This window comes from Oncorhynchus keta, chromosome 21, assembly GCF_023373465.1.
Source record: "Oncorhynchus keta strain PuntledgeMale-10-30-2019 chromosome 21, Oket_V2, whole genome shotgun sequence".
Classification (NCBI taxonomy): Eukaryota; Metazoa; Chordata; class Actinopteri; order Salmoniformes; family Salmonidae; genus Oncorhynchus; species Oncorhynchus keta.
Genome location: NC_068441.1, coordinates 36,399,884 through 36,421,253, shown reverse-complemented (window position 1 = coordinate 36,421,253; position 21,370 = coordinate 36,399,884). Strand labels below are relative to the sequence as shown.

General features: G+C 40.6%; 1 protein-coding gene across 5 annotated transcripts in view; it reads right to left on the bottom strand.

Moving 5' to 3' along the window:
- LOC118377612 (peroxisome proliferator-activated receptor delta-like) overlaps positions 1 to 21,370 on the bottom strand; it is a 46,876-nt gene extending 25,506 nt beyond the window's left edge. The window contains exons 1-2 of one of the 5 annotated variants that reach the window (XM_035764560.2): positions 21,013 to 21,370; positions 913 to 1,390 (exon numbers count right to left, since the gene is read on the bottom strand). In XM_035764560.2, the coding sequence (XP_035620453.1) occupies positions 913 to 1,324 (412 nt within the window). In that variant the 5' untranslated portion in view covers positions 1,325 to 1,390; positions 21,013 to 21,370. Of the gene's footprint in view, positions 1 to 291; positions 542 to 912; positions 1,391 to 21,012 lie in introns of those variants that run through there. The other 4 variants (XM_035764558.2, XM_035764559.2, XM_035764561.2 and 1 more) reach the window with 4 other exon arrangements.

Below are 21,370 nucleotides of genomic sequence, written 5' to 3'. Positions count from 1 at the left end.
TAGATTGGAACACAGAGTTCTCTCAAGTCAACGAGGGGACTGGGTTATAGGCGCTATGTCTAAAGGTAAACATCACAGGGACTTTACTTTGTGAGAATAAATACAGTAAAAGGTGATGCTGTGTTTATGCTACAGGAACAACCACGATCAAAATAGATGTAACACACATCTCACTAATCATCAACAATTTTCTGTCTATTTGACTATTTTCAAATAATGTGGCCTGAATCAACTACTTCTATTGGAAGTAGGGATGGCACAAATACTGTATAAATATCATATAAAACACACCAAAAACATCAAAACCGTTTGTTGTTGTGTGGAACGACCAGCTAACTGAAGATGGAAGGACCTGGCATTTGCACGCTTGAGTCCGTTTCCGCAGTAACATGGACTCTTTAGAATGTGATGAAACTTTGTTGCTCCTCGCTGAAACAAGCAAGGTGTTGTAGTAAACAAGCCTGGGCAACGCCTCCCCTCCCTGCAGCAGCAGCAGCACATGCAGTCAGGAGCAGAGCAGAGGAGAGGGGAAACTGTGAATCTAAAAAATAATAATAATAAAAAAAACATTCCAACGTTTATAACGGTGACTGTGGTCATGTGGCTGGCCAATAACCGTAATACAACATTCCAGGACTGTCACAGCCCTAATTGGAAGTATTTGAAAGTATTTAAATAATTTCCTATAAACAGCCTACTATTTGAAAGTATTTTCAAATACATATTTCAAATACTATTTTCAAATACAATGGGGATGGGAGTGTATTTGAGTAAGTGTATTTTAGTATTTTCAAATACATGCCAATATTCAAATAATAAATATCTGAATACTTTCTATGAAATGTGTGTGAAAGTAATTGAGAAACTTTAAATAATATTTGAACCCAGGTCTTGTGAGTGTGTGTGTCTCACCTGTGCAACTACTGGAGAGGGCAGGGCTGTCCGTATTGGAGGTGCTGTGGCTGTTACTACTCCCCTTCTCCTGCTGATCCTCTTGCTCCTGCTGCACAACCTCTTCGTCATGAGACTTCATGTCCCAGGAGCCAAGGCCCTCCTCCCTCTCAGGTGACACCTCTGCTCCTCGCGCCCCCTCCTTCTCCACCACTCTCTCTCTCAGCCCCTTCGACAGCAGGGATGGTTTCAGCACCTCCAAGGAGGACTCCAGCCCCATCACTCCGTCCGAGGTGTACTCCCCATGTGGGGAGGTGGTCCCGTTCTGGCAGACTCCCCCTTTCCTTACCAAAGCCCCGACACGCCGCCTCCGATCCCGTCGAGGGGCTTTGCTTTTGACCGGCACTAAAACGGCAGCCCTGGTGCCCTCCATGGTGCTGCGTAGCTTCTCCCCTGACTCTCAGCCGCCCTCGGTCATTGCAACACCATCGCCGCCCTGCTGGGGAGGAGGGGAACAGCCAGTTAGTACAGATGTTTTACAGAGGAATTATTTATTCCCAATCGGTGGTGTGTCATGAGGATAGGGTTGCAGCCAATCAGAGCTGCTATCACAGAATACAGTGACTGTCCAATCTAAATGTATTTTACAAAGTTAGACATCCAATCAGATCCATGAAACACTTCTACCCAGTTAAAACAACACATTGAGAGACAATGAAAGGCTTGAACATGGAACCGGCAGTCTCTTCTGGAAACACTTGTAATAACAGAGACTTTGATCTGGTCTCATTCAACAGATCCCTCTGCAGCTGAGCAAGCCTTAACCAGCACACCTCCAACCCAGAGAGACAGAAACAGCCTCCCCATAGAAACATAGCATATGGGCCAGGTTAGAGGTTTTTGATGCAGGCCTGGAGTTATTTTGTTGCTGAGGAGAGCCAGCTGTTAAGAAATTAATCTAAATCACTGAAATTCTATCAACTAATCACTAACAGAGAGAAGATAGAAAAAGGGAGAGATAAAAAGAGTAGCGAGAGAAACAATAAGCTAACCCATTGGCATTAATGTGTAGGCCTTGTTGTTCAGAGAGAAACACATGCACACACAGTGAGTGGGCTAGCCTCCAAACCCCAGCACATGTGAGCCCTGGGGCAGGAAAGGCTGGTGTTTTTCAACAGACTCGTTGTTGGGACGGGAGAGCCCTGAGCTGAAGACGCTCTCTGTTTGTGTGTGTGTGTGTAGGGACGCTCTGCGGATCAGCTAGCACCACTGACCTTTTCCCACATTCCGTACTTCCTGCTGAACAGCCATGGACTTTCCCCCACTGGCCTTGGGTCGCTGTTCATGTGGGTGAGTGAGTGTGTGTGTGCATTTGCCAAGTGGAAATAGGGTTCATATGAACAGGCTATAGGGCTGATTTCATGGGGGATCACCAAGTCTTTGTCTGGTGAGTTTAAAAGAGGGAAGAGAGAATACCATAGACTAGGAATGTGACAAATGGAAAATTGTTCTTAAAGGTCCATTTTGGGCACAAAACAGTCCAACTCCTCCTCTTTCTCAATTTTCTAACAGAAATGGGATGTGCCTTTTGCAGTTCATCGATGTGCCATTCTGGTCATGCGCACCGCGACCGATGTACCAAGTTCGTTAGTTAAGCTAGTCACTTGTACCAAGCCAGTAACTCCTCCAGTATGTGTTGACGTAATTTCATAGGATTTGATTTTGTTTACTATTAAATAACCTGCATTGATCAGTTATACAGTTTAAAGCCGTTAAGTTAAAATAAGAAAAAATACAGTGAATTCACAATGTAGATGGTCTACATTGTGCTTCCTGCAGAGAGAGAAATGTTTTATCATTTATGCAGCTGGTGCTCTTGCTTTCCATGAGAGGTGCATGTAGCTTGTTGTCATCCAATCACAAGTTCTCAAACATGCAATATTATTAGGAGATAGTTCCTTCAGAAAGTATTCATACCCCTTGACACATTTTGTTGGATTACATTTGTTGCAGTACAGCCTGAATGCAGCAGTTAAAAGCGCTAGGCCAGTAACCGAAAGGTTGCTGGTTTGAATCACCCCCAACAACTGTTACCCTTTTGCACATGGTGTGGATGTCGATTAAGGCAGCCCCCCCGCACCGCTCTGATTCAGAGGGGTTCGGTTAAACGGGGTAGACATTTCAGTTGAATGCATTTAGTTGTGCGACTGACTACAGTTGAAGGCGGAAGTTTACATACACTTAGGTTGGAGTCATTAAAACCTGTTTTTCAACCCCTCCACAAATTTATTGTTAACAAACTATAGTTTTGGCAAGTGGATTAGGACATCTACTTTGTGCATGACACAAGTCAATTTTACAACAATTGTTTACAGGCAGATTTAACTTATAATTCACTGTATCACAATTTCAGTGGGTCAGAAGTTTACATACACCAAGTTGACTGTGCTTTAACCTCTTCAACCTATGGGGGCGCTATGTCATTATTGGATGAAAAAACGTGCCCGTTTTAAGCGCAATATTTTGTCACGAAAAGATGCTCGACTATGCATATAATTGGCAGCTTTGGAAAGAAAACACTCTGACGTTTCCAAAACTGCAAAGATATTATCTGTGAGTGCCCCAGAACTGATGCAACAGGCGAAACCAAGATGAAACTTCAAACAGGAAATGAGCAGGATTTTTGACGCTGTTTTTCATTGTCTCCTTATATGGCTGTGAAAGCGCCACAAATTAGCCTGCCCTTTCTATCGTTTCTCCAAGTTGTCTGCAGCATTGTGACGTATTTGTAGGCATATCAATGGAAGATTGGCCATAAGAGACTACATTTACCAGGGGTCCGCCCGGTGTCCTTTGTTGAAATTGTTGCGTAATCTCCAAGCTGCTCGCATTCATCCATGTGATTGAGACAGAGAGGAGACTTCCAGGAATGATATATCATGAAGAGATATGTGAAAAACACCTCGAGGATTGATTCTAAACAACGTTTACCATGTTTCAGTCGATATTATGGAGTTAATGTGGAAGAAAGTTTGGCGTTTGGATGAATGAATTTGTTTTTTTTTGGTAGCCAAACATGACGCAGAAAACGGACCGATTTCTCCTGCACAAATAATCTTTCAGGAAAACTGAACATTTGCTATCTAACTGAGAGTCTCCTCATTGAAAACATCTGAAGTTCTTCAAAGGTAAATGATTTATTGAATGTTTTTGCTGGTTTTTGTGAAAATGTTGCCTGCTAATGCTAATGCTAAATGCTAGTTTGCTATGGTTGAGAAGCATATTTTTGAAAATCTGAGATGACAGTGTTGTTAACAAAAGGCTAAGCTTGAGAGCTAGCATATTGATTTCATTTCATTTGCGATTTTCATGAATAGTTAACGTTGCGTTATGGTAATGGGCTTGAGGCTGTAGTCATGATCCCGGATCCGGGTTGGCTCGATGCAAGAAGTTAAACAGCTTCGGAAAATTCCAGAAATTGATGTCATGGCTTTAGAAGCTTCTGATAGGCTAATTGACACCATTTGAGTCAATTGGAGGTGTACATGTGGATGTATTTCAAGGCCTACCTTCAAACCCAGTGCCTCTTTGCTTGACATCATGGGAAATCTAAAGAAATCAGCCAAGATCTCAGAAAAACAATTGTAGACCTCCACAAGTCTGGTTCATCCTTGGGAGCAATTTCCAAACGCCTTAAGGTACCACGTTCATCTGTACAAACAATAGTACGCAAGTATGGGACCACGCAGCCATCATACCACTCAGGAAGGAGACGCGTTTTGAGACGGGTTTGCAACTGCACATGGGGACAAAGATCATACTCTTTGGAGAAATGTCCTCTGATCTGATGAAACAAAAATAGAACTATTTTGCCATAATGACCATCGTTATGTTTGGAGGAAAAATGGGGATGCTTGCAAGCCGAAGAACACCATCCCAATTGTGAAGCACAGGGTGTAACGGCATTCTTCTATCTCCTCCTCTGATGAAGAGGTAGAATAAGGATCGGACCAAAATGCAGCGTGATGATGATTCATGATAGATTTTAATGAAAGAAAAACTAAACATACAGAAACTACAAAATAAACTAAACGAAATAACGAAAACCGAAACAGCCCTATCTGGTGCAAACACAAAGACAGGAACAATCACCCACGAAAACACTCACAGAATATGGCTGCCTAAATATGGTTCCCAATCAGAGACAACGAAAATCACCTGACTCTGATTGAGAACCGCCTTAGGCAGCCATAGACTAATTAGACACCCCACAAAACCCCAAGACAAAAAACACCACAATAACCCATGTCACACCCTGGCCTGTCCAAATAGATAAAGAAAACACAAAATACTAAGACCAAGGCGTGACACAGGGGTGGCAGTTTCATGTTGTGGGGGTGCTTTGCTGCAGGAGGAACTGGTGCACTTCACAAAATGGATGGCGTAATGAGGCAGGAAAATTATGCGGATATATTGAAGCAACATCAAGACATTAGTCAGGAAGTTAAAGCTTGGTCGCAAATGGGTCTTCCAAATGGACAATGCCCCAAGCATACTTCCAAAGTTGTGGCAAAATGGCTTAAGGACAATAAAGTCAATGTATTGGAGTGGCCATCACAAAGCCATGACCTCAATCCTATAGAGCATTTCTGGGCAGAACTGAAAAGGGGTGTGCGAGCAAGGAGGCCTACAAATCTCAAATCAAATTTGATTTGTCACATACACATGGTTAGCAGATGTTAATGCGAGGGTAGCGAAATGCTTGTGCTTCTAGTTCCGACAATGCAGTAATAACCAACAAGTAATCTAACTAACAATTCCAAAACTACTGTCTTATACACAGTGTAAGGGGATAAAGAATATGTACATAAAGATATATGAATGAGTGATGGTACAGAGCGGCATAGGCAAGATGCAGTAGATGGTATCGAGTACAGTATATACATATGAGATGAGTATGTAAACAAAGTGGCATAGTTAAAGTGGCTAGTGATACATGTACTACATAAAGATGCAGTAGATGATATAGAGTACAGTATACACGTATATACATATGAGATGAATAATGTAGGGTATGTAAACATTATATTAGGTAGCATTGTTTAAAGTGGCTAGTGATATATTTTACATCATTTCCCATCAATTCCCATTATTAAAGTGGCTGGAGTTGAGTCAGTGTGTTGGCAGCAGCCACTCAATGTTAGTGGTGGCTGTTTAACAGTCTCTGGCCTTGAGATCCCAGCTGTTTTTCATCTCTCGCCCTGATGCACCTGTACTGACCCCGCCTTCTGGATGATAGCGGGGTGAACAGGCAGTGGCTCGGGTGGTTGTTGTCCTTGATGATCTTTATGGCCTTCCTGTAACATCGGGTGGTGTAGGTGTCCTGGAGGGCAGGTAGTTTGCCCCCGGTGATGCGTTGTGCAGACCTCACTACCCTCTGGATAGCCTTACGGTTGTGGGCGGAGCAGTTGCCGTACCAGGCGGTGATACAGCCCACCAGGATGCTCTCGATTGTGCATCTGTAGAAGTTTGTGAGTGCTTTTGGTGACAAGCCAAATTTCTTCAGCCTCCTGAGGTTGAAGAGGCGCTGCTGCGCCTTCTTCACGATGCTGTCTGTGTGGGTGGACCAATTCAGTTTGTCTGTGATGTGCATGCCAAGGAACTTAACTTGCTACCCTCTCCACTACTGTTCAATCGATGTGGATAGGGGGGTGTTCCCTCTGCTGTTTCCTGAAGTCCACAATCATCTCCTTAGTTTTGTTGACGTTGAGTGTGAGGTTATTTTCCTGACACCACACTCCGAGGGCCCTCACCTCCTCCCTGTAGGCCGTCTCGTCGTTGTTGTCTGACGCAATACGAAACATATCCCAGTCCACGTGATGGAAGCAGTCTTGGAGTGTGGATTCAGATTGGTCGGACCAGCGTTGAACAGACCTCAGCGTGGGAGCTTCTTGTTTTAGTTTCTGTCTGTAGGCAGGGATCAGCAAAATGGAGTCGTGGTCAGCTTTTCCGAAAGGAGGGCGGGGCAGGGCCTTATATGCGTCACGGAAATTAGAATAGCAGTGATCCAAGGTTTTGCCAGCCCTGGTTGCGCAATCGATATGGTGATACAATTTAGGGAGTCTTGTTTTCAGATTAGCCTTGTTAAAACCCCCAGCTACAATGAATGCAGCCTCAGGATGTATGGATTCCAGTTTGCAAAGAGTCAAATAAAGTTCGTTCAGAGCCATCGATGTGTCTGCTTGCGGGGGAATATATACGGCTGTGATTATAATCGAAGAGAATTCCCTTGGTAGATAATGCGGTCGACATTTGATTGTGAGGAATTCTAAGTCAGGTGAACAGAAGGACTTGAGTTCCTGTATGCTTTTGTGACCATACCATGTCTCGTTAGCCATAAGGCATACGCCCCCGCCCCTCTTCTTACCAGAAAGATGTTTGTTTCTGTCGGCGCGATGCGTGGAGAAACCAGCTGGCTGCACCTACTCCGATAGAGTCTCTCCAGTGAGCCATGTTTCCGTCAAGCAAAGAACGTTACAGTCTCTGATGTCCCTCTGGAATGCTACCCTTGCTCGGATTTCATCAACCTTGTTGTCAAGAGACTGGACATTCAGGTGTCAGCCAAAAAATCTGATCATTCTGATCACCGCTAAAAACAAAATAAAATGTTAAATTATCTGAAAAGCTTATAATTTATTTCGATACTCAAGATACATACTTAATGTTAAGTGAAGTGTTCACATGCGTCCATAAGCAGTTGCCTCTAAAACATGTTTGTGAGAAAAGTCATACGGTGTAACCAAAAGGATAATTCGGAGTTACCAGAAATTCAACAGTTGTACTGAATGATGTCAATATGTTTGTCTGTCTTTGTAGTAAGTTAAAAAAAAAAAATATATATATATATATATGTTTTTTTTTGTACACACGAATACATCATATTATCTCCTTGTATGTAAAAACACAAGTTTTGTATGTGTTTTGTCAGTTTTGGAGTTTTATAGTATAGCACATCAAGCAGCTAATACTGAAAATAAGTTTACGTAAATAACTACCCTCCTATCTATCTATATTAAATGAGAGTCAATTTGCCGATGCCTTTATCAAGCAAATGCTTTATCGTCAGAACACAGATTACTGTGTTCAGGCATTCCACTTTGGGGAGAGTAGACAGCAGGCTACGATCCATACAAGTGTTGTGTACACATCAGAGGAAACCCAGTCCTACGCCACCATATTTGACTCCCTTAGACATGATGAGAGAGCAGTATGGGCTCACCTGGAGCCTGTCCTAAGAGATGTCAAGAACAGAATCCACAAATCACGACATTCCACATGAAGAGTGATGGTCCCGTCACTCAATACAGAAACAAGAAGAACACTCAGCCATATATTTACGAATTCAAACAAATCACCTGGAAGTTCTCTGAAAAGGGTTACGGGAAGGGGGCACCAGATGGTATGGGTGGGGCTGTGACACATTGTACAGACAAACACATGCAAAGGGGGAGGATGTGCAGATTCCCAAGGAGTTATTCGAACTACTCGAAGAGTGGATCGAGCAGCAAGTTCTTTTGGATTACAGATGTCACAAAGCACAATGAAGCTGTGCCAAACAACTTTTCTGGAGTCAAAGGAACCATGAAGTTGCACCAGGTCACCTCCACAGTGTCAGGGAGGTGGAAATAGGGGAAAATAGAACACTGAAGTGTCTTCCTTCTGTAGCAGACCAAACATCTGCAACACCTGTTTCAGTGCTGTGGAAGTGAACTTCAATGAAGAACACCATCAGGAGAACACCATTACTGAGGAACAGCAAGATGAAGCTTCAGCCAAGTCAACACTTACTGAAAATCTAGGCAGTTTTGTCATTGTCAGCTACAAAGACCACCCCTTTGTAGGCCAGGTACTGAAGGTGATTGGGGAGAAAGTGCAGATCACTTGTATGCAGCAGCATGGAGTGAGGAATGTTTTTGTCTGGCCCTATGTGCCAGACATAACCTTCTACTATGAGGGAGATGTGAAGTCAATGATCAGTGAGCCCAAGCCCTTCAGCGCAAGAGCATCTCGGTTATCTGACACAAACTGGGCTGCTTTCTTGTCACACTAGTTAAACTACATCAAAAATACTGTTCTAAGAATGCAAGTTTGATTGTCAACTTCAATGAGTTCGTGTTACAACTTTTGCTACAAAGTGATAATTTCTTTGTGTTCAATGTTTGAATCCCATGAATTGTTTGCACGATCTTGCTGTTCCTCACCAACTTTAAACATCAACTATCTGAGCAGCTAACCGATCGCTGCAGCTGTACATAGTCCATCTGTAATTAGCCCACCCAATCTACCTACCTCATCCCCATACTGTTTATATTTTATTTACTTTTCTGCTCTTTTGCACACCAGTATCTCTACTTGCACATCATCAGCTGCTCATTTATCACTCCAGTGTTAATCTGCTAAATTGTAATTATTCACTCCTATCACCTATTTATTGCCTACCTCCTCATGCCTTTTGCACACACTGTCTATAGACTTTATTTTTTCATTGGCTTGTTTATTGTTTACTCCATGTGTAACTCTGTGTTGTTGTCTGTGTCACACTGCTTTGCTTTATCTTGGCCAGGTCGCAGTTACAAATGAGAACTTGTTCTCCACTAGCCTACCTGGTTAAATAAAGGTGAAATAAAAAACATAATAAAAATTACACTTAACTCTCAATTTTAATCTTGCAATGTTCTGTAGAAACTTAAATCACATAAATTGATGTTTTAATATTAGGATCAGAAAAACTTGTCCACGCAATGAAGATTGCAGTCTCTTTTAAAAACAAAGAAACATTTCACTTTTTCTCAACATTGTAATGTAGAAAAACACTTTGTATTTTATATTTTAATGTTTGAAGGTTGAATTATTGTATTTCATTAACTACTATTCATTTATTATTACAATGATTCTTAACACTGTTTTTAACATTGATCATAATGCATCAATTTAATCTTGTCATGAACTTCATTGTCATGAACTTGAAATGTTTCTGCGTGATAATCATTCGAGTCACATTTTTGGTATTTTATTAAACATTAAAGGCTTCATTGTTGTTGAATAAACCATGTTTACTCTTAATGTGTGTGTGTGTGTTTGATTAAGAGGGAAAGAGTGAGTTCTGCCCCAAAAAATGTGACCATAACAAAGTAGTAATGCGACCAGGAATGATCATTCAGTACAATCAGAGTTAATGTTAAAAAAAAAAATTCAATTATGTTATTGTCTCAAAATGCAGAGAGAAGCTCAGTCTATAAGAGGTAAATGCACTTCTGTAAAATGTTATGCTTTTCATTTATCTAACAGAAGTTGTAGTTGACGGTCATTCAAAATGAGGGTTCGTCAAGTGAAAAAAACTATGATATACTGTAACTTATAACTTCTTAAAATGTTGAATATTTGAGACCATGCATATTAATATTCTACTTTTTGCTTGAAATATCGGTCTGAAAAGCTTTTATTTTTTAATACTCATGGTCGCACCGAATGACTTAATTTAATAATTAAATAAATCGCATTTAATTTAATAAATCGCATTTAAAAAAAAATGTAAAATAACAAAGGATGTTTTTGCGTCAAATTCTGAAAGTGCATAGGTAACACTCAAGGGAATATAAAAAGTGTTTAAAAATATATATTTTTCCCTTTTCAATATTTTTCACTTTTAAAAACCTTATAACTCATTGACCCAAGTTTGGAGGAGTCCAACAACCTATTCTGCATTCAAACTAGTTACGTCATCAATTCTCAATTTCTGGACACCCTGTAAGCGAAACAAAGCCCACTTGGCAGAACTCCGATACATAACAGTGATGTGGGCCAGAACGATACCAGTATCACGACACTCATCAGTATCGTGGCAAGGGAAAAAAACAGGAAGCGGACTTAAATTCTTTAGGAAAACCGCTCTAATGTTGGAAACGAACATCATTGTGTTGTCATCCAGAGTCAGAAGTATTTATTTTCCAAGCTATAGCACACACCATTTTACACAAAACAGGTTGAAAGGACCTAAGAATTTGGTCTACTTTGCGTTTTGATTTTTTGTCATGGAAGAAATATTGAAATAGCCTATAACGGTGACATGACCAATGACAACCCATTCTCTGACCAATCAATGACATTGGCCAGGTGAGCCTGACTGCCCAGAGACTCCAGCAGGGGATCCAAATGCTAAACTTCAAAAGACTTTCGCAACAATCCCCAGCGTTGCTGTGATTAAGACAAAGCAAGGAATGCATAAAGTGTTCAATTAGAGCAGCTTAAAACTTCTCCGGGATCAGTGTCCATTCCACGGGACGGTTGAGCTACGGTAGGCTAATGCGATTAGCATGAGGTTGTAAGTAACAAGAACATTTCCCAGGACATAGACATACCTGATATTGTCAGAAAGCTTAAATGCTTGTTAATCTAACTGCACTGTCCAATTTACAGTAGCTATTACAGTGAAAGAATACCATGCTATTGTTTGAGGAGAGTGCACAATTTTGAACATGAAAAGTTATTAATAAAACAAAAGGCACATTTGGGCAGTCTTGACACAATTTTGAACAAAAATACAATGGTTCATTGGATCAGTCTAAAACTTTGCACAAAGACTGAATTCCTAAATTGCACCTGGGATGAAATTAGAGGTCGACCGATTGCGATTTTTCAACGCCAATACCGATTATTGGAGGACCAAAACAGCCGATACCGATTAATCGGCCGATTTGTTTTGTTTTTGTTTGTAATAATGACAATTACAACAATATTGAATGAACACTTACTTTAACTTAATATAATACATCAATAAAAATCCATTTAGCCTCAAATAAATAATGAAACATTTTCAATTTGGTTTAAATAATGCAAAAACAAAGTGTTGGAGAAGTAAAAGTGCAACATGTGCCATGTAAAAAAGCTAACGTTTGAGTTCCTTGCTCAGAACATGAGAACATATGAAAGTTGGTGGTTCCTTTTAACATGAGTCTTCAATATTCCAAGGTAAGAGGTTTTAGGTTGTAGTTAATATAGTATTATATGACTATCTCTCTCTATACCATTTGTATTTCATATAGCTTTGACTATTGGATGTTCTTATAGGCACCATAGTATTGCCAGTGTAACAGAATAGTTTCCGTCCCTCTCCTCGCCCCTACCTGGGCTCGAACCAGGAACACATCGACAACAGCCACACTCGAAGCATCGTTACCCATCTGTCCACAAAAGCCGCGGCCCTTGCAGAGCAATAACTACTCCAAGTCTCAGAGCGAGTGACGTTTGAAACGCTATTAGCGCACACCCAGCTAACCATTTCACATCAGTTACACCAGCCATCAGGCTGATAGGCTTGAAGTCATAAACAGCGTTGTGCTTGCGAAGAGCTGCAGGCAAAACGCACGAAAGTGCTGTTTGAATGAATGCTTATGAGCCTGCTGCTGCCCATCATCGCTCAGTCAGACTGCTCTATCAAATCATAGACTTAATTATAACATACCGAAATACGAGCCTTAGGTCATTAATATGGTCGAATCCGGAAACTATCATCATTTCGAAAACGAAACGTTTATGATTTCAGTGAACTACGCAACCGTTCTGTATTTTATCTAACGGGTGGCATGTTACATTGCACAACCTTCAATGTTATGTCATAATTACATACAATTCTGGCAAATTAGCTCGCGATGAGCCAGGCTGCCCAAACGGTTGCATATACCCTGACTCTGCGTGCAATGAACGCAAGAGAAATGACAATTTCACCTGGTTAATATTGCCTGCTAACCTGGATTTCTTTTAGCTAAATATGCAGGTTTAAAAATATATACTTCTGTGTATTTATTTTAAGAAAGGCATTGATGTTTATGGTTAGGTACACGTTGGAGCAACGATACGCACTGCATCGATTATATGCAACGCAGGGCACGCTAGATAACGAGTAACATCATCAACCACCATAACTAGTGATTATGATTGATTTATTGTTTTTTAATAAGATAAGTTTCATGCTAGTTAGCAACTTACCTTGGCTTCTACTGCATTCACGTAACAGGCAGGCTCCTCGTGGAGTGCAATGAAGAGGAATGTGGTTAGAGCGTTGGACTAGTTAACTGTAAGGTTGCAAGATTGGATCCCCCGAGCTGACAAGGTGAAAATCTGTCGATTTGCCCCTGAACAAGGCAGTTAACCCACCGTTCCTAGGCCGTCATTGAAAATAAGACTGTGTTCTTAACTGACTTGCCTAGTTAAATAAAAGGTATATAATTATATATTTCTTTTAAATAAAAAAAATGTAAAAAGAAATCGGCAAAATCAGCACCCAAAAATAGATTTTTCCGATTGTTATGAAAACTTGAAATCGGCCCTAATTAAATCGGCCATTCAGATTAATCGGTCGACCTCTAGCTGGAATAATACATTATGGCCACTCTCTTGCAATTCAAAGATGGTATAAAAAAAATACAAAAGAACGGTTGTTTTTTGCTTTCCATCATCTTTTACCAGATTTATTGTGTCATTCTCCTGCATTCCTTTCACATTTCCACAAACTTCAAAGTGTATCCTTTCAAATGGTACCAAGAATATGCATATCCTTGCTTCAGGGCCTAAGCTACAGGCAGTTAGATTCGGGTATGTTATTTTAGGCGAAAATGGGGGGAAAAGGGGCAGATCCTTAAGCAGTAATGAGAGGCTTGGCTGGGCCAGAGCTAATCTACTGGCTGGAGGGTCGTTCCGTTTGATTTCAATCACTTTTGAGTTGAAAAAATAAACTTTCCATACATATTTGTATATGCCAAAACATTCAGAAGATAAGAGGTGCTCAAAGTTGACCCATTTTGTATACTCCAGCTATTTTTTTTTATTCATAAAAGCTCTGACGAAGGCCGTGAGGCTGATACGTAAGCTTATTAAATATCAGTAATACTATCAAGAGCAGTGTGTGGTTTCCTTTTTCCTTCATCTTGTTCAACTGTTGCCATGCACCTGCAAAAAAGATTGCTCTGATGTTCCGAGTGCCTTTTGAATTTTGTATACCCCACCATACCATGAGACATCCATGTCTTCATCACTGGAAAAGTTTAAAAGTTGAGTTTGGTAACATTAAGTTATTTTTGGCTGTAGGTAATAATGCAATAAATGTTCTGAACAAATAACGTAATATTTTTTTTTAAATAAAAGAAACAAAATACTGCAAAGTTGGCTAGGAGATAGGAACAGGGTGACCATGTCTGTCAGAGCCATCTTGTTATCAAATTACACCTGCTAAGTAAAAGAGAGAACAATGTGCCATCGAGATGGATAGAGAGCAGTTGCTTCGCAAGGCATCTCTACCTGAAAATACATCATCTAAGTGATTGATAGTTAGTATTCAGCGGTCATAAAACTGCCTCATTTACCCTGAAGAACTACTGAAATAGTGATTTTGTCAAGACAACATAGGCAGCAGATCTATACAGATGAGATTACTTGGGGAAAAAATGATAAATTCATCAAATAAAACAAATGTAATATACACAACTGAAATATTTGATTAAAGTAAAGTAATGTAAATAAATGATGGTTAATAAGTAGTAATGGAGTCACTACCATCATGAGAATTGTATTACTTGTATGTTTTGTGTTATTACAGCATTCAGCCCACATAATACAAAGCGCATTTAATATTTTTTTTTTTTAATTATTTTGTTTTTCCTAATCGAACCGACCTCAAAGCACTAATCGCTCAGCACTACAATAGAGCCAATCAATTGGTGAAGATTCCACCCAATTACTTATTAATTATTATTAATTATTAATTATGCTCTCAGAGATCTGTGATTGCTTCGAGGAAGGGCAGTAAGGGTTGAAATGTACCAGTATTCCAACAGGTTTCTCTCTGTCTGGTCCCTGTTTGTGGAACTCTGCGTGGGTGATTGATGTTGTGAATTGTGCATTGCCTGAGTCCTCTCATGCTCCCAACTCCAGTCCCTTATCTCCACCTTGCCCCCCCAATCTCTCCTCTCATGTGAAAGAGAGCAGATTAACTGCTGCTCCTCCCTCCGTGCCCACTAAAACACACTGAATGGGACAACCTTTCCCCTCCGACACAGATCAGTGGTAAACACACATTGTGAAAGACCAGAGGGAGTCTTTTAAAAGGAGGGGAACATGGCGTAGCTAGATTCTATGGAGTTCATCAACTATTAGCTCTTCAACTGACCTAGATGAATTCTGCCTGTTCTTACTATCTCTTACACCAAAGATATGAATGCCACCACAATGTTATACATCAGTCAAGTCTACACATTCTATACTGCTCAAAAAAATAAAGGGAACACTAAAATAACACATCCTAGATCAGAATGAATGAAAAATTCTTATTAAATACTTTTTTCTTTACATAATTTAATGTGCTGACATCAAAATCACAAAAATTATTAATGGAATTCAAATTTATCAACCCATGGAGGTCTGGATTTGGAGTCACACTTAGAATTAAAGTGGAAAACCACACTACAGGCTGATCCAACTTTGATGTAATGTCCTTAAAACAAGTCAAAATGAGGCTCAGTAGTGTGTGTGGCCTCCACGTGCCTGTATGACCTCCCTACAACGCCTGGGCATGCTCCTGATGAGGTGGCGGATGGTCTCCTGAAGGATCTCCTCCCAGACCTGGACTAAAGCATCCGCCAACTTCTGGAGAGTCTGTGGTGCAACGTGGCGTTGGTGGATGGAGCGAGACATGATGTCCCAGATGACACACTTCAGCAACATGAGGTCTAGCGTTGTCTTGCATTAGGAGGAACCCAGGGCCAACCGCACCAGCATATGGTCTCACAAGGGGTCTGAGGATCTCATCTCGGTACCTAATGGCAGTCAGGCTACCTCTGGCGAGCACATGGAGGGCTGTGCGGCCCCCCATAGAAATGCCACCCCACACCATGACTGACCCACCGCCAAACCGGTCATGCTGGAGGATGTTGCAGGCAGCAGAACGTTCTCCACGGCGTCTCCAGACTCTGTCACGTCTGTCACATGTGCTCAGTGTGAACCTGCTTTCATCTGTGAAGAGCACAGGGCGCCAGTGGCAAATTTGCCAATCTTGGTGTTCTCTGGCAAATGCCAGAGAACACCACAGAAGTGTGATTGACTTGGAGTTACATTGTGTTGTTTAAGTGTTCCCTTTATTTTTTTGAGCAGTGTATATTCATGACGTATATGGGTGCATTTGCAATCTAGGTTACGGGTTTCTGTCATATACTGAAAGCATGAATGGACTGGTTTCCATTATCACAGTCATAAGAGACCAAATGACCCCTTTCAAACATGCTTCTACTAGGGCAAACCAATATGACAGGTTGTGTGTGGGTGGACAAGTCTAAACTCACCCGGGTGGAAACTTAACCCCAAGTCATGATTGACTGAAGGCAGCAGATATAGACCTAGTAACTGAGTTTTGTGACTGTAGTGTGTTTCTTTCATCAGCAACAAGGCTTAGTGTCAATGTAGACAGATTAATCTTCTTCCACACAAAACACAAACGTTTTGGAAGTTCTTGCAACATCCTTGCGAAATACAAAATACTAGCCGATAAACTTCAACTAGGTCTATGCTTATGGCTACAACAGGTAGCCTTGCTCCTGGTTTTCTAAACAATGAAAGAACATTGTACAAATATTACTCCACACCTCAACATTTTAAGATAATATATAGCCCAAAGCCCAACTGTTACTCTATAAGGATTTTTAGCAAATTACTTAGAAGGAACATGGACAGACCATTATAGTCCTGACATTACATTCTCCTAGGGTTGCAAAATTATGGTATAACTTTCCTTAAAACTGGGGAATTTTGAGAAAATTACTAGAATTTTGCAACCCTGACTACATCCCCCTAAAATACACACACAACACCGACCATAAACAAACTACAATGACTTGTAAAGGACATTTCTAAATCACCAACTGGCACTAACAAGTGCCTGCTGCACCTCCCACTGCAGCACGAATGAATCAACATCAGCAGACATGCCCAAGCGAACCCACAAGTCTGTGTCCTTTCACACAGTGGTAACTAACTGCCTAGTCAGACCGATGAGGTGTGAAACCACACAACGCGTCCTCCACACAGCTCTAGTCGGGTGTGGTGCCACTACAACTAAAACTGCTGTTGTTCACTTCAATAATCACAGAAAATGCATTGTGCATTAAATATTACCAATGACTACCCAAATGCCAAAGACGTGATCAAATAATAAAATGATAGGCTGAGGAGGACTTTTGTTTATAGAAAAAAAAACAGAACATGACCCTGTGTTGTAGTGGTTCTTAGTAATAAAAGGGGAATCCAATGTGAGGGATATGTGAACCCTGGGCTCGTTTATATACATTCTGCCCAGTACTCTTACATTTTAGGTTGGCTTTCTTCCTCCGGTTCTCACTCCCTTAGTCCATAACTCTTGTGCTCTCTTAAAGGGACACAATAATTGAACATGATCATCACAGACGCCAAGATGCCAACTGTAGCATTGTATTCTGCTTCCACGAAAAGCGTGGCTAGATGCTTATAGCTAGGGTATTCAACCGGGGGTCCACCAATTTTTATATATATATATTTTTTTTTAGAAATGTACCCCCCACCAATGTTATGAATATTGCTAGCAACAACAATACACTTTTTTTATTACATACCTAACATAGAAAAGAGGATAACATTTTTTTTTTTATGTTCTCTTTCTCAACTCCTATTATTGAGCAAATTACATACATTGGAGCCAATTACACAATCGGACACAGGCTTTGAAAAAGCACCTACGAATAGGTGACAAGATGGGTTGGGGTCAATTCCATATCAATTCAGAAAGTCAACCTCAGTTCAAATTTTTCTGAATTGAAAAGCATTGAAGACAATTGGAATTTCAGTGTACTTCCTGAATTGAAATAGAATTGACTCTAACCCTGGCGGCAAGTGCCGCTGGCTGCTGGTAAGCTTTCTTGACTTGGAAGTACATTTTTGCCAAGACATGGATAACCTTTGTTTAACTAGCTAAACAGCTGCTCTTAGTGAAAATGTGTTTTAAGTTACCTTTCTAGCTAATAAGCCATGTTAGAATTTACACTTCCTCATCCAATTATAATGTGGGGAGGTCAAAATAATGGAAAACTGTCTACCAAATCTATTCATCTTAAAATGTTGATTACTTCTCCTTGCCATCAAGGGGTTCCTGGGTCACTGGTTTTCCTGGGAGGGCGTCCCTGGGCAAGAAAAGGTTGAAGACCCCTGGCTTGCTAACCTCTATAGTTATATTAACTACTAAGTTAAACTAAACAAATAGAGTAAAGAAGGCGTTGTCCAATAAGCTTGTTTGCCCACTGCAATGGGCCCATATCACTGAGATGCACCCCAGAGCTGGTAGCTTACCTTGCTTCATGACCATTAAACCCATAATAAGTTGAGTAATGCAATTAAGCATCTAATTGGATAGATCCACCCACTTTCTGAAGAGTGCTATTCACAGACCCCTTAAACCCTGCTTATAGACTCTGCTGGCAAACAACTGTTGCTTCTACACCTGCATTGCTTGCTGTTTGGGGTTTTAGGCTGGGTTTCTGTACAGCACTTTGAGATATCAGCTGATGTACAAAGGGCTATATAAATACATTTGATTTGATTTGTTGCTTGTTAATTGCTACCTGGCTTGACAACGGGAAAATTTTGACCAATCTAGACAAACAACTAGGGCAAAGACGATACCAGTATCGCGATACTCGTTAGTATAGTGGAAAGGAAACAAAACAAAGCGGATTTGACTTCTTTAGGAAAACAGCCACAATGTGGGAAACAAACATCATTATGTTGTCATTCAGAGTCACGTTTATTCATTTTTCAAGCTATAGCACACAATATCTTATATACAGCTGGTTTTTAATGGACCAAATAGTTGTGTGCTTCTTGTTTCCATTTTTGCCATGAAATAAAAGTGCTACTTATATCGTAACAGCCCTACTAACAATGGTAAACACATCCCTGACATTAGATAGGCCTACCTCCCAGCTAGTCTAAAAACACCCCCACAGCCAGACGTGTGTGTGTCTCACCACCAAGAGAGCTGAGAGAGAGACCGAGCTAGCATTAATGCACTGGGTACAAGGAAGGAAACTCAACTCTCCAGACAAACAGTGTTACCCCCTGCCATAAAGCCCCCCAAAGGGGGAAGCAGTGGTAAAAGAGGAAGAGAGAGAAAAGGATGGGGGGGGGGGGCAGAAAGAGAGATTTAATGAGTAAATGTTGGAGAGTTTGTGGGAGTTGAAGAGGTAGTAAAAGGTGGACTGATGGGGATGAACTGAAACAGGATTGAAGGAAAGAAAGTGAGGGAGTATATGTGAGAAAACAGAGAAAAGACTAACCCAACCCACACACACACACACACACACACACACACACACACACACACACACACACACACAGAGGCTAGACAGTTAATGATAACACAAAGGCATCATCGTTTCTACTCTGTATTCCGAGTACCCTTCAGCCCACAGTGTGGGCCGCTTCTCTCTGGTATCTACTGGGGGAACAAGAGTTTGGGAGAAACTCAAACACTAGCACAGCCATTACGCAACTGTTTCCACTAAACGCTCTGCTGGATAGAAGGGCCGGGACGATACCAGTATCGCGATAGTAGTTAGTCTCATGTCAAGGAAACAAAACCCTAATGTTGGAAACAAACATCATTATGTTGTCATTCAGAGTCACGTTTATTTATTTTTCAAGCAATAGCATGCAATATTTTCCATACAGCAGGTTTTTAAAGGACCAAATAATTAAGTTTGCTTCGTGATTTCATTTTTTGTCATGGAAAAAAATATTGCGACACTTGTATCATCACAGCCCTACAAACAACACATGCCCGACATTAGCCTTTAACACAAACACTAGTACAGCCATTACGCAACTGTTTCCACTAATGCTCTACTCGATAGACAAACAAACCACAACTAGGCCAACTTAAAACCTGATCAACTGCTAAAACAACCGAGGATTCACTATGGTTCAACCTTCAGTTGAACTGCTTCATTTTCTGTTTGTGAAGTAGGGACATGGTGGAATCAAGTATCAATATCTGACATGTCCCTTTCTCCAAGTCGTATATTAAACCCGTCATCCTGCAGACTGAAGGAATGACTGGGTCCCTGGTGGAATCCAATCACTCCCTACTGGATTAGATGAAACACTGAACAAAACGCTCAATTGTAATGAAGTTGTAACTGAAAAGATTTTCATCTCAATTTACAACTTTTTTGCATAATTATAGCTACATATAATTTAGCTATTAGCTATAGCGTGTCATATCTAATATATTCCATTTTTTTTTACAATACCATAATCAACTATTTTGATTATTGAAAAGGGAAGCAGATGGTAGCTAACACTCACTGTCATAAAACTAGCTTTTTACTGTTTACTCTTGAGGTTATCATGTCTGGTAGTAGTTATATCATCAGGTCATACATATTATGTCACCAAAGCAGACATGGTTTGCGATAAAATGGGAACTTCAGTTAGCTAACGTTTGTTACACACAGACTGTCTTAGAGCTGGCTAGCCATATTAGCATCTAGTTATAGTCATCTAGCTAGTAAAAATGAAAACTAGGTAAGTAGCCACACATTGCATATGTTAGTTAGATACGTTTGTAAATGTTGAAATATGTTCAGTATTCAAATTGATGACACAAGGTAGTTAGTTAGTTAGTTTGTCAGCAAACTAAGACTGGATTTTGATAGCTAGCAGTTAACTGGATAGCTAAAATAGCTTACTTGCTAGCTAACTAATTCGCATGTCTTCTGATTCTAATGCTTGGCATGATGTTTCATATATCCACAACACAAAAACACATGTATTTGTCCCATGCCGAGACATTTGGCCCACAGTTTAACTAGCTTGTTGTCATTTTACTCTAAGTTACCGTTAGCTATTTAACTTAGCTAGGTAATTTTATGTGAGATGGTTACAGTACTAACGTTAGCTGGTTAGCTATGTGTGTAGTTGAAGCTCAGCAGTTTAGGCAAGCTTTACGATATGCTAACGTTGGTTAAGGTCAAGTTGATATAATTTTACCTTTGCTGCATGCAAACAATTGTTCAAAGCAGTAGGCAGTTGGATCCTGGACAGTCTGAATTTCGCCTGCCGATGTGTTCACCGACTCTTATTCCACGTTCATTAACAAACACACGGAACGTTATTTCTGTTTCCCCAGCATCTTCTAATGTTACCTGACAAACTCGAATTGCTACTTTTTTAAACGTAAATATAATACGCTTGTCGCCTATTAGTTCATTCGTTGCATATCTCGTACGTTAATAGACAGAGCATGTTGGTCGAACTGTAGAAGGACATGTTATTCCCAAAGTTTTTTGTTTTTCTTCAGTCTAGCGAAGCTCCACGATCTGTCACACGCACTTCTGTCGTCGTGGTT